This window comes from Suillus fuscotomentosus, assembly GCF_016647785.1.
Source record: "Suillus fuscotomentosus strain FC203 chromosome Unknown F5891scaffold_100, whole genome shotgun sequence".
NCBI classification, from domain to species: domain Eukaryota; kingdom Fungi; phylum Basidiomycota; class Agaricomycetes; order Boletales; family Suillaceae; genus Suillus; species Suillus fuscotomentosus.
Window position 1 is genome coordinate 79,175 of NW_024539612.1, and position 13,885 is coordinate 93,059.

The 13,885-nt window shown below is 46.2% G+C and overlaps 2 protein-coding genes across 2 annotated transcripts; both read left to right on the forward strand.

Annotated features, from left to right (window-relative positions):
* Positions 1 to 8,794: 8,794 nt before the first annotated feature.
* On the forward strand, positions 8,795 to 11,005 carry F5891DRAFT_1196459 (uncharacterized protein; the record flags this gene model as incomplete). The annotated part of the gene is made up of 5 exons (XM_041368302.1): positions 8,795 to 9,078; positions 9,132 to 9,526; positions 9,577 to 9,768; positions 9,822 to 10,685; positions 10,737 to 11,005. 5 exons carry the CDS (start codon positions 8,795 to 8,797, stop codon positions 11,003 to 11,005), a joined length of 2,004 nt encoding a protein of 667 aa, XP_041218989.1.
* Positions 11,006 to 12,148: 1,143 nt separating this feature from the next.
* F5891DRAFT_985922 (uncharacterized protein) lies at positions 12,149 to 13,864 on the forward strand (the record flags this gene model as incomplete). Its single annotated transcript, XM_041377670.1, has 5 exons — positions 12,149 to 12,289; positions 12,349 to 12,957; positions 12,982 to 13,080; positions 13,130 to 13,174; positions 13,223 to 13,864. 5 exons carry the CDS (start codon positions 12,149 to 12,151, stop codon positions 13,862 to 13,864), a joined length of 1,536 nt encoding a protein of 511 aa, XP_041218990.1.
* Between the last annotated feature and the right edge of the window lie 21 nt (positions 13,865 to 13,885).

The window sequence follows — 13,885 nt, forward strand, 5'->3', positions numbered from 1 at the left end:
ATGGCCTTTGATGGTGCACAGGTTGTCTTGCAGAATTTGGAATCCAGGGTGTGAAGCTTGTGTTGCCCTATGAGATGCCAAGTTCTGACCACCCAAATTTGGGTCAACCATACCGACTTCCAAGTTCCGGGATCCGGGAGTCGACAAATGAATATCTGATAACCAGCACACTTCCAATCAGGTAGTATTTCGTTGAGCAATGAATCATCCAAGGGGTCTCTTATCAGACTCGGTAGTCAATATAGGCAAATGATAATGAAAACATGAAAGTTGTTATTATGCTATTTTTCAAACCCGAGACCCTGAAACCCATTGTTCAACATGTCCATTTTTCACTCACTGCACAAATCACCAAGTTTCAAGTGCCAAAGCGTGAAACTTGAAACCCAGTGTGCAACATGTCCATTTTTCATGTACATTACACAATTCATTGAGTTCCGAGTGCCAAGTGCCGAAACCCGAACCCCGAGACCCGAAAATATGTATGCAACATTTCCATTTTTCACTTGTTGCACAAATCACTGAGTTTCAAGTGCCGAAACCCAAAACTCGAAACCCGGCATGCAACATGTCCATTGTTCAATTATATTACACAAGTCATTGAGTTCCGAGCTCCGAGGGCCAAAACCCGAACCCCGAGACCCGAAAATATGTACACAACACGTCCATTTTTCACTCATTGCACAAATCACCGAGTTTTGAGTGCTGAAACCCAAAACTTGAAACCCGGCATGCAACATGTTGATTTTTCATTTACATCACACAAATCATTGAGTTCCGAGGTCCGAGGTCCGAGACCCGAACCCCGAACCCCGAAAATATGTGCACAACATGTCCATTTTTTACTTGTTGCACAAATCACCGAGTTTCAAGTGCCGAAACCCAAAACTCGAAACCCAGCATGCAACATGTTGATTTTTCATTTATATTACACAGATCATCGAGTTCCGAGCTCCGAGGGCCGAAACCTGAACCCCGAGACCCGAAAATATGTACACAACATGTCCATTTTTCACTCATTGCACAAATCACCGAGTTTTGAGTGCTGAAACCCAAAACTTGAAACCCGGCGTGCAACATGTTGATTTTTCATTTACATCACACAAATCATTGAGTTCCGAGGTCCGAGGTCCGAGACCCGAACCCCGAAAATATGTGCACAACATGTCCATTTTTTACTTGTTGCACAAATCACCGAGTTTCAAGTGCTGAAACCCAAAACTCGAAACCCGGCATGCAACATGTTGATTTTTCATTTATATTACACAGATCATCGAGTTCCGAGCTCCGAGGGCCGAAACCCGAACCCCGAACCCCGAAAATATGTACACAACATGTCCATTTTTCACTCATTGCACAAATCACCGAGTTTTGAGTGCTGAAACCCGAAACTCAAAACCGGGTGTGCAACATGTCCATTGTTCAATTATATTACACAAGTCATTGAGTTCCGAGCTCCGAGGGCCGAAACCCGAACCCCGAGACCCGAAAATATGTACACAACATGTCCATTTTTCACTCATTGCACAAATCACTGAGTTTTAAAGTGCTGAAACCCGAAACTCGAAACCCGGCATGCAACATGTTGATTTTTCATTTACGTCACACAAATCATTGAGTTCCGAGGTCCGAGGTCCGAGACCCGAACCCCGAACCCCGAAAATATGTGCACAACATGTCCATTTTTTACTTGTTGCACAAATCACTGAGTTTCAAGTGCCGAAACCCAAAACTCGAAACCCAGCATGCAACATGTTGATTTTTCATTTACGTCACACAAATCATTGAGTTCCGAGGTCCGAGGTCCGAGACCCGAACCCCGAACCCCGAAAATATGTGCACAACATGTCCATTTTTTACTTGTTGCACAAATCACCGAGTTTCAAGTGCTGAAACCCAAAACTCGAAACCCGGCATGCAACATGTTGATTTTTCATTTATATTACACAGATCATCGAGTTCCGAGCTCCGAGGGCCGAAACCCGAACCCCGAACCCCGAAAATATGTACACAACATGTCCATTTTTCACTCATTGCACAAATCACCGAGTTTTGAGTGCTGAAACCCGAAACTTGAAACCTGGCATGCAACATGTTGATTTTTCATTTACATTACACAAATCATCGAGTTCCAAGTGCCAAGGGCCGAGACCCGAAGCCCAAGACCCGAAAATATGTATGCAACATTTCCATTTTTCACTTGTTGCACAAATCACCGAGTTTCAAGTGCTGAAACCTGAAACTCAAAACCGGGTGTGCAACATGTCCACTGTTCAATTATATTACACAAGTCATTAAGTTCCGAGGGCCGAGGGCCGAAACCCGAACCCCGAGACCCGAAAATATGTGCACAACATGTCCATTTTTCACTCACTGTACAAATCACTGAGTTTTGAGTGCTGAAACCCGAAACTCAAAACCCGGCATGCAACATGTTGATTTTTCATTTACATTACTCAAATCATCGAGTTCCAAGTGCTGAGGGCCGAGACCCAAAGCCCGAAACCCAACATCATGTACACAACATGTCCATTTTTCACTCATTTCACAAATCACCAAGTGTCGAGTGTCAAAACCTGAAACCCGGTACTTCAAATGGACACAAATTGTATTTGTATGTATTATCCATTGGTGTAGGGCTCAAATAACCTGGGAATTGTATTTGTCAGTACTCGGTACTTGGGACTTGGGACTTGGGACTTGGTACTTGGTACTTGGTACTTGGCACTCAGTGATCGGTGGTCAGTGGTTGGTACTTGGGACTCGGTACTCGGGACTTGGGACTCGAGACTTGGGACTTGGGACTCGAGACTCGGGACTCGAGACTTGAGACTTGGGACTCGGGACTCAGGATTTGGGACTCGGGACTCGGGATTCAGGACTCGAGACTCGGGACTCGGGACTCGAGACTCGAGACTCGGGACTCGGGACTCGGGACTCGGGACTCGAGACTCGGGACTCGGGACTCGAGACTCGGGACTCGAGACTCGGGACTCGGGACTTGGGACTCGAGACTCGGGACTCGGGACTCGGTACTTGGTACTCGGTGATTGGTGGTCAGTGGTTGGTAGTTTCTCCCTGATACCCACCAAAAAACCCACACCCACAAGGTGGGTGTGGGTATATCATGGGGTATGGGTGGGGGTAGTGCTACTCATACCCCGGGGTTCACCCACACTATTCCCTATCGGTACTCGGTACTCGGCACTCGGTGATCGGTGGTCAGTGGTTGGTACTCGAGACTCGGTAGTCAATATAGGCAAATGATAATGAAAAATGACAGTTGTAGTCCATGTCAAGGTGAGTGATTTGGTAGTCTTTCCTTGTCATTCAGCAAAACATCAGCAATAATGAAAAAATGAAAGTTGTTATTATGCTTAACTCCTTACCAAAGGTTGTAGTCCAAGTCCAGGTGAGTGTAGTGGTAGTCTTTTCTTGTCAATTGGTTATCTTGTTACTCATTACGCAGTACTTGGTACATGGTAATTGGTACTCAGTATTTGGTTTTGATACTCGGTATCTGGGAATCAGTAGTCAGCTTAATCAAGGTTGTAGTCCGAGTCTAGGTGAGTTTATTTGTAGTCTTTTCTCGTCCATTGGTTACCATGTGACCAAGATATAAGCTAAAGAAATCCAAAACATCAATAATGACAAATGAAATACATGTGTGCAGTAAGTGAGTCTAAAGATAAAGAATGAATATTAATAGCGAGACTTGCACATTATGTCGAGATATCCAACATGACAAGCCTGTGATGTGATCAGAGACCTGGAATAACACCCATATACATCCATTATAATAGCTTAAAAGCTTAGAAATATTCATGAAGGATTGATGTAATGATAGGCAAAATGATGTGTGGAGAGTGACAGTAGACATCTTTTATATAAAGTCACATTTATATATGATTCAGGCCGAAAATATCATTACAAATATGTAGGATAGATTGTAAACTACCCAAGGAACACATACTGCCTACTGCCCTGAGGGTAGGGGGTGGGTAGAAGGGATATAGTGAAAATATGAGTTGGCCCAGCATTAAAGTCCTACCACTGCTCAACTAACCATTTTCGATGCTTTGGGTCTTTGAAGTTTCCCACACTCAATTTCTTACCCATTTCACTTCCTCAGTACTCGATTCTTGGTTGATTTGTCTGTAAATTTATGTCTATGATACTTAAGATATTTGAAATGTACCCCAGGTTTCTGATTATGAAGATTCAATGTTTTGAAGGCATGGGCCCCTTATCAGGCAAAATGGCAAGTATGCACACTAGCTCACAAACTCCAGCCTATTGTGAGCTGATCTTGGTCATAAGAAGCAAGAATATAAGCTATGCTCATTATATATTAAAAGGTTGGATCATGGATGCAAGGGCAAGATACTGAAAATTGTGAAAAAATGTCACAAGTGCAATTGTCTATGCTTTGTTCCTGGAGAAGGATCCTGTGTGTCCTGGGCTGGTTATATGATATATCTACTCCGAATATGCTCAGGAATAGACTCCCTACAGTCCTTGAGGTCCAGCTTTACAGGGAAAAACCCCCAGCGGGTGAACCACCAGAAGAGGGGGAGGTACACTATACAATAAAGGATTACCCTATGGTCCTGAGCTCCTGATACATTGTTTCTATTGTTGAATAGATGATTGAGATATAATTCCAAAGTCTGTTCACCTAGAAATGAACACATAGGAACATATTTTGTATTTTTATGTATATATGCAATATCCATTTAAGCACCAAGTCTCAACTACCGATTACCAAGTCCCGACACTTGATAGTTGATAGTCAGTATTTGAGCTCCGAGTGCCAATATTGCCTACCAATATCTCAGTCAAATGATAACCAAACCAAGACCCAAGTTCCAAACCTGACTACCGAATACCAAATATCAGTACTCGGGACTCGGGACTATTGGCTGGAGTACCCAACTATTGATTCCCAGGTACCGAGAATTAGAACCAAGTACCAAGTACCTGACTACTGATTCTTGGGTACCAAGTATCAGAACCAAGTACCAAGTACCCGACTACTGATTTGAAGTACCGGGTTTCGGGTTTTGGCACTCGACACTTGGTGATTTGTGCAATGAGTAGATGGGCATGTGGCATACATGTTTTTGGGCTTCGGGTTTTAGGATTCTGCCCTTGGCACTCAATGATCTGTGTAATGTAAATGAATAATGAACATGTTGCACACTGGGTTTCGAGTTTCGGGTTTCAGCACTTGAAACTCGGTGATTTGTGCAACAAGTGAAAAATGGAAATGTTGCATACATATTTTCAGGTCTCGGGGTTCGGGTTTCGGCCCTCGGCACTCGGAACTCAATGAATTGTGTAATGTACATGAAAAATGGACATGTTGCACACTGGGTTTCAAGTTTCACGCTTTGGCACTCGAAACTCGGTGATTTGTGCAGTGAGTGAAAAATGGACATGTTGTGTACATATTTTCAGGTCTCAGGCTTTGGGTCTCAGCCCTTGGCACTCGGAACTCGATGATTTGTGTGATATAAATGAAAAATCAACATGTTGCACACTGGGTTTCAAGTTTCACGCTTTGGCAGAACTCGAAGTTGTTGATTTAGATATCACCCAAAACCTGAACACCCGAATGTCAAATTTTCAGTGCCGAACCCCCAACCCTGACTGCCGGGTGCTGAGTCCCAAAGTCCGGAACTCAGGATTTGACATTTGAGATGAACGAAATTTTTCAGACATGTTTGAATTAATCTACGTATATCTATAAACATTTCACTAACCCCTGAACCCTGAAAGATATTTTTGTTGTCTTACATACCAAATTCCGAGTTCCGAGTTCTGGGACCCCGGACCCCCGAAACCCGGCAGTCCACAATTTCGGAGTTCGGGGGTTGGTAAAATGTGTATGGATATATGAAGGGTTGGTTTAAACATTTTAAAAGATGTCTCATATCAAATGTCAAGTCCCAAGTTTCGATTTCCGGGTTTCAAGAGTGCTGAGTCCCGAAGCCCGGAGTCCCGAAACCCGGAGTCCTGAAACCCGGAAATCAAAACTCAGGACTTGACATTTGATATGAGACATCTTTCAGAAATGTTTCAATCAACCTTTCATATATCCATGCACATTTTACCAACCCCTGAACCCCGAAATTGTGGACTGCCAGGTCTCGGGGTTCGGGGGTCCTGGAACTCGGAACTCGGGAAATTTGGGGAGATCAATAAAATTTGATTTACCCATGTTGAAAATATATTTTTGTTCTACATACCGAGTTCCGAGTTCCGGACCCCCGAACACCGAGACCCGGCAGTCTCGGGGTTCGGGGTTCGGGGGTCCCGGCACTCGGAACTTGGGGAGATTTGGGGAGATCAATAAAATTTGATTTACAATTGAGTTGATTGGCAAACACATTGACTTACCCATGTTTGAAATATATTTTTGTTTACACATACTGAGTTCCAAGTTCCGGGTTCCGGGCCTCCGAACCCTGAAACCCGAGACCCGGCAGTCCACAATTCTGGGGTTCAGGGGTTGGTAAAATGTGTATGAATATATGAAAGGTTGAATGAAACATTTTTGAAAGATGTCTCATATCAAATGTCAAATCCCGAGTTTCAACTTCTGGATTTTGGGAGTGCCGAGTCCCGAAACCTGGAGTCTTGAAACCCGAAATTCGAAACTCGGGACTTAACATTTGATATGAGACATCTTTCAAAAATGTTTCATTCAACCTTTCATATATTCATACACATTTTGCCAACCCCTGAACCCCAGAATTGTGGACTGCTGGGTCTCGGGTTTTGGGGTTGGGGGTCCAGAACTCAGAACTCAGTATGTGTAAACAAAAATATATTTCAAACATGGGTAAGTCAATGTGTTTGTCAATCAACTCAATTATGAATCAAATTGTATTGATCTCCCCAAATTTCCCCCGAGTTCCGAGTTCCGGACACCCGATACCCGAGACTCAAATTGTATTGATCTCCCCAAATTTTCCCAAGTTCCAAGTTCCGGACACCCGACACCCAACACCCGGCAGTCTCGGGTATCGGGTGTCCGGAACTCGGAACTCGGGGGAAATTTGGGGAGATCAATACAATTTAATTTACAATCGAGTTAATTGACAACACATTGACTTAATCATGTTTGCAATATATTTTTGTTTAGACATACCGAGTTCCGAGTTCCGGACACCCGATACCCGAGACTGCCGGGTTTCGGGTGTCGGGTGTCCGGAACTCGGAACTTGGGAAAGTTTGGGGAGATCAATACAATTTGATTCACAATCAAGTTGATTGACAAACACATTGACTTAACTATGTTTGCAATATATTTTTGTTTAGACATACCGAGTTCCGGACACCCGATACCTGAGACCCGGCAGTCTCAGGTTTCGGGGTCCGGGGGTCCGGAACTCAGAACTTGGTATGTCTAAACAAAAATATATTGCAAACATAGTTAAGTCAATGTGTTTGTCAATCAACTTGATTGTGAATCAAATTGTATTGATCTCCCCAAACTTTCCCAAGTTCCGAGTTCCGGACACCCGACACCCGAAACCCGGCAGTCTCGGGTCTTGGGTCTCGGGTGTCCGGAACTCAGAACTCGGTATGTCTAAACAAAAATATATTGCAAACATGGGTAAGTCAATGTGTTGTCAATCAACTCGATTGTAAATTAAATTGTATTGATCTCCCCAAATTCTCCCAAGTTCCGAGTTCCGGACACCCGATACCTGAGACCCGGCAGTCTCAGGTTTCGGGTTTCAGGGGTTGGTACATCTCAGTATGGGGTTTGGCACTGAAAATTTGACATATATATTTTTGTGAGTGTTGTGCTTCTGGTGTCCATGCTTAGAAATAGGATTTGTTGCACACCAGGGTTCAGGTGTGGGGTTTTTCCACTTCAGTCCTGGATTATTGGTCAATGCCACACATGATCGATTCATGTTTTTGTGCTTAGGGGTTTAGATTTGGTGGTTGATGGTAGGTATATGCACTCATAGTGTACATGTATCCTATGTGTTTGATTCGCTGGTGGCTACATCAGCTGTATGTCTTGATGGAACATATCTAGGCTCACCCATATATGTAATACACCCCCGACGGCCCGCCCATCTATGTATTATCCCCCACGTCAGCCAACCCATCTATGTAATACATCCTATGTTGGCCCACCCGTCTATATAATACATCCTGCATCGGCCCACCCGTCTATATAATTATACCCCACCTCGGCCCACCTGTCTATGTAATAAATATTTTATAGCACCCTCGGCCCACCGGTCTATTTGATATCCCTTTCGTCGGCCCACCCGTATATGTAATACATTCCATGTCGGCCCACCTGTATATGTAATACACCCTACGTCAGCCCACCCGTCTATGTAATATTTCCCTACCTCGGCCCACCCATATATGTAATACACCCACGTCGGCCCGCCCGTCTATATAACAATATTTGCCTTACATCTCTCTTCAGCCCAGCTGTCTATAATATCCTACTCTACATATTACCCAGATGGGCCCACCCATCTCCATGAATGATCATATTCCCCCGGCCCATCCGTCAACATTAAGGATATATATATCATTGGCATACATGGGCCCACCCGTCTCCATCGGAAATAATATGTGTCCCGGCCCATCCGTCATCATCGAGAATATACACAACATGGGCCCATGATCAGCTGGCCCGTCTCATACGGGATATTATGGAGGTTGGGTGGCCCGTATAATACGGAATTTGTCACTGAAGGGGCTCAATAGGCACCCCGATGATCCCAGTTGGCTATATGCCCGATCGCTGGTCATGGATGGCAACTTCAAAGCAGAGCACCTTCATCCTACTCACCCGGAAGACGAAGTCTGGTTGACTGATGGCCAGTGCTTCATGGTTTCCAAAGACCGATATAAGGCTCATCTAGCCATTGCCAAAGACGTTGTTCAACCGTCCGAGTGCAACAATCACCGAGCTGTAAACCAGGCCAATGCGTCACGACACAAACTAGAAGCTACCGGGATAGGCGGGTGCGCGTGCGCCCGCCACGGCTGTTTTGTACCTCATTCGGTTGTGGATTTTCAAAAGGGCGAACAGTATGTTTCATGATTCCACCGATTTTGATTCACGAGGTGACTTCCGTGATTAGGCAAATGAATATGGACTACGCCCTATGTAACGCGTTAAGCCACCGCACAAATGGGCTCAGTCAAGCTTTGACATTTTATGACATTAATTGTCAGTATAACAAGCACTTCCGGCGTCGGGTGAACGAGAGCCTCTATTTGAGCCTCCCTTCTGGAATGGAGATCATACTGGGAATTGGCCTCTGGCATGTTCATGGACACCAAGACAAATGCTATGTTCGGTACGCATCAACGTTTATCACCGGGGCCGCTAGGATCGACGGAGAAATTATGGAGACGTTGTGGGCGCCTCTGAATATCATTTCTCCCGCCACAAGAGGGATGTCGACTCCCCATCGGCAAGAGTGTCTTGATTACCAGATGAATGACTCTAATTTTATGAAGATGATTCGCATGAGTTGAGCTATGAATATCCTTGGTGAAGATTTTCTAATGGCATTGATATAGGCAGTTTTCTTTGCCAGAAATATAAGGAAGCTATGAAAGGCGTCGCAGAAAGTGCCTCTGCTTTTGACAAGCTCAATGAAACCGCCGATCCTATCATGATTGCAACATGGGAAGAACAAGACCGATATGCACATTCATGTCGAGTCGCCGATCCATCGGTGATGGATGTATTTGAAGTTCAGTTAAAGAGGGGTGAGTTTCTGCTCCCTCAGCTTCCGCCCCACAAAACTGATTGCATGGACCAGCACCAACTCGGAAGCAGCAGGAGCTAGCTTTGCTGTCCTCCCGGGTAGGCCGATTGGGTGGGAATCTGCAACGAGGTGCTGCTACATGGATTGCATCCGGCATTACCATAGAAGAGATGCAGATCGCGCTGACTATGGATACTAGGAGGCTTGGCAGACACCCCACGGAAACCCAAACCTTGGATATATGCAGACGTCGGACAAAATTGCAAAGTCGGATAGATGAGTTTACAACAGTGGCCGCGACACATCTCGGCGAGGGCTTTGACATTGATGATGAAATCAGAGATCTTCACTTGGACTTCATGGATGACGATTCAGAAGATGAAGGGATTAATGGCAGTGATACAGAATCCGAACCCGAAGCACATGGACGTCGGCTGCGGGATCTCTTCTACCCCGAGAAGACCGTGATACCTCTGCCATCTAATTTCGGCGTAGCACGCTGTGCGGAGCTGGGAGTTGAACACCTCATTGGTCAGGAAATTGCACTTCGGGAAGGTCAGGCCAACGATGCCTTGCAAGCGATAAGAATGCATCTAGCGGATAAGGCTGTGCTCTTTCGTACCGCCGTGCGTCCGGCGAAATCACAAGCCAAGTCAACGAGGGCATGGACGCAGGTTCATTCGGTTGAAAGGGTCATCCGACTCAACACGATGATTTATATGAAATGTCGGGCACAACTAGGAAACCTAGATGCTCATGGCCTACTTAAGAAGTATCTCCGGATGGAAAAGTGCCATCTCAAAACCACTGCTGCTGTGGCGGACCCGAATGCCCGGGGGCAGCGAAATGCAACTCTCCCGTGGTTCTGGTCGCTAGACGTACAAGGCGATTCTGTCAGCAGCGATTGGATGAATGAATGTACGTCAGTTGTAATCCGGATATTTCGAGCCGAGGCTCAAGACACGACAGTTTACAGGGTTCATTGGCTTCGCACGAAAGCATTACACGACCGATGGGCGGAAGAACTCATACTCGTTGAACATGAAATGGGGTGGACTCTGGAGTTTTTCCTCTTCAAAGCAAGCACGTGGTTGACAAGGCTCACATCGAATGGAGAGGCACAAACGGAGGGACACAAGTGTTATGCGATTCGGCAGGCCCATATGTACCAAGAACTTGCCAAACACGCACAGGCTGGCTTTATAAAGACAAATCCAACCTTCCGGCCAATTTCTTAATATATAGTCGTAAGAAGTCGTTCATAGACCTGATATCTCATAGACAGCCAACTTTTTCATAAAATGGAGCATTCTCAATCCTTACTGCATTCGGTGACGTTGAGCAGACGCTCAGCATTGAAATTGATAGCACCGCAATGTATCTTGTTTTGGGGGCTATGCGTTCACCTAGCTGGGATTTATCTATTCGCAAAGGGATCCCTCCTCAATTGACTCGCACTCCCCGACATAAGTGTAGACGCCTTCACTTCACTCGCTGCCCACAAAAGAGTTGACCTGCTCGTCATAGACACCCTACGCTTTGATTTAATCGCAGAAAGCCTGCTCGAACCTGTTTCACCTTTCCATGATAGCATTCGGACTCTACTAGAAAATGGTGGGTCCGGTTTTGGTTCGGAACGCAACAAAACCAAACTGGACCACAGAGAACGGTTCTCCGTGGTCTGGTTATGGGTTCGGACATTTCGTAGAACCGAATCGCTGGTCCAGTTCTGGGTTCTCCTCAATGACCCTCTGAACCGGACCGAATCTGACCACGGCAGCACTACTACTGGGCTACAATTGCCAAATTAGCTAGCTCATTTCATATATAAATCATATCAGTAGTTATCTGTTACATGGGCTACTTGTTCGGCCGCACTTGTCAAATGCATTTACAACTGCTACTAGTAGAATAATTGCAATGCAGTGACAAAATTGTATAAGCTGGGCGGCGAATAAGTAATGGGGTTTTGACAACAAATAAGTTCTGGCCAGTGGATCCGAGCATAGGGTTTCAGAAGTATCACATGTGGAGATCGTGGGGAAAATGAGCATAAGAAGTTTAATCGCACCCTGACCAAGATGGGTGGATGCAGGGCAGCACAGAGTCTGGCTCGTTCAAACATGCAGTATCAGTTTATCTGGACATTGGTGGATGGATTATTAGTATTACATCCGAATGCATAGGACAATAATAGAACCACTCCCAAGTACAATACCGTTGCCACTGATCCACATTTCCCTATCCACAAGCCACAAGTCCCCAGCATTACTCATGACCGGATTGATTACAATCCAGACTTGTCGGAATTTTCCAAGTCAACTTCTCATATCTGCCATATTTACCCTGTTCACCACTGTGTTTCTTTCAAATCAGACATCATGGCCGTACCTCCCGAAGTAGCAAATGATGCCCTGAATGCCATGCTCGCTGTCGTGCAATCGCTCGTTCAGCGCTGCATCAAGGTGAAGAAGGGTGATCCCGAGGCCTTAAGGCTGTCGGACGAGATTGCCAGGCGTGTGGTGAGTGTTTGTTACGTTTGTTTCAAATTTTCCGTGTTAAACTAAGACATTCGACACAGGCAAAAGACTTAAAACTATACAGTGGGAATGCTACATCATTCTCCCCACAGCTACTCTCATTTGCCGCCGTTGTGAGACAGCACTCAAAGGGCGGGGCCTTTGAAAACGTCCCCGACTGGACCTCCGTCACCAATGACGACCCTCGGATAAAGAATCACCCACGATTCGAGAAGACCGTGGACTATCGCCCCCCCTCCACATTTAACCATCCCGCCATCGGGACATCGACTGATATTCCCGCCACCGTCCCAATACCACCGGCCATCATCGTCCCACCATCGACTCCCTCGACTCCGCCATCTATGCCATCCCAAACGGACCTGGATGTCATTGCTACACCAGTAGAGGAACCGAAACGATGGTTGCGAGCGGCCAAGAACCCGCCCCGTGTCGGTCGTCCAGCACATCCGCCCCTAAGATACCGACATTTGTATTTTCCAGAAGCTGAGAGGGAACAATGGAAGATAGCTTCCGCGGCCGGCGATAGCAAGAAGAGGAAGGCGGAAGATGAAGATACTGATGGGACCAAAGTTGCCAAAAAGATGAGGAAGGTGAAGTCCGATGTCGAAAAAGAGCCAACCGGAGGAGTCATCCATGTAAAACGAAGGGTATGTCCATTCATCTTTGATCAGGCATCCAACAGCTTACCGCTCCAGGAATTGCCGCCTGTCGCTACTGACAAGGACGTTCTCCTAGTCGCAGACAAGGATTTCCTGGATGCAGAAACTCGGGTAAGTGATTCTCACATAAGCATAGCGCGGACGTTGAGCCATTTTTAAGCCTGCAGAATGGGGCTCGGATTCTGATGTCGCTACTCCTTGGCAGGTAAGTCTGTGTATGCATCGTGATAAATACGGGCTAATGAATTTGAAGCATTCCGTTCATTACCACCCCCGGCGCTGCGACAAGTGTGCCAAGTTGGACGTAGCCTGCCTTGTCCTCCCCGACAAGAAATTCGGGTATACACGCCTCGCCTGCGCCAATTGCGACAACATGAAGATCGCGTGCGCAATCGACGGCGTTGGTGTCCGGCAGAGGTTGCAAGGTAATGCGGCGAAAGCATCCTCTGACGCGTGCAAAACCCCCAAGACGTCCAAGTCCCGAGCTGTCTCCGAAAAATTCGCGGCGCGTCCTTCTCGCTCTCAACGGAGCATTGCTTGTAGCAAAGGTACATTTTCTTCGTGGCCTCGGAACGAGTTGAGCTCATTGGATTCGGTAGGAGCGGAGAAAAAGCCCACGGAGGTCCTTCCGGGTCAGGCTCAAATACAGCTGGAAAACCGGCAATCACCTGCGCCCACCAACCTGCTGGAACCAGAGCCCACTGCAAGAGAAATCTTGCAGGGCATCCAGGACCTCGGTCGGAGGTTGGATCTCCTCGCCGCCAATGAGCGGGTAGACGCGTTGGAGGTCAGAGTGGGTTCAGTTGAGACCAACCTGCTTCAGCGGTTGGACGAGTTAGAGCTCCGGCTCAACGAATCTGATGCCCGGTGGAAATCTTTGGAATCCATAAAATAGATGGACGACGTTATGACGACT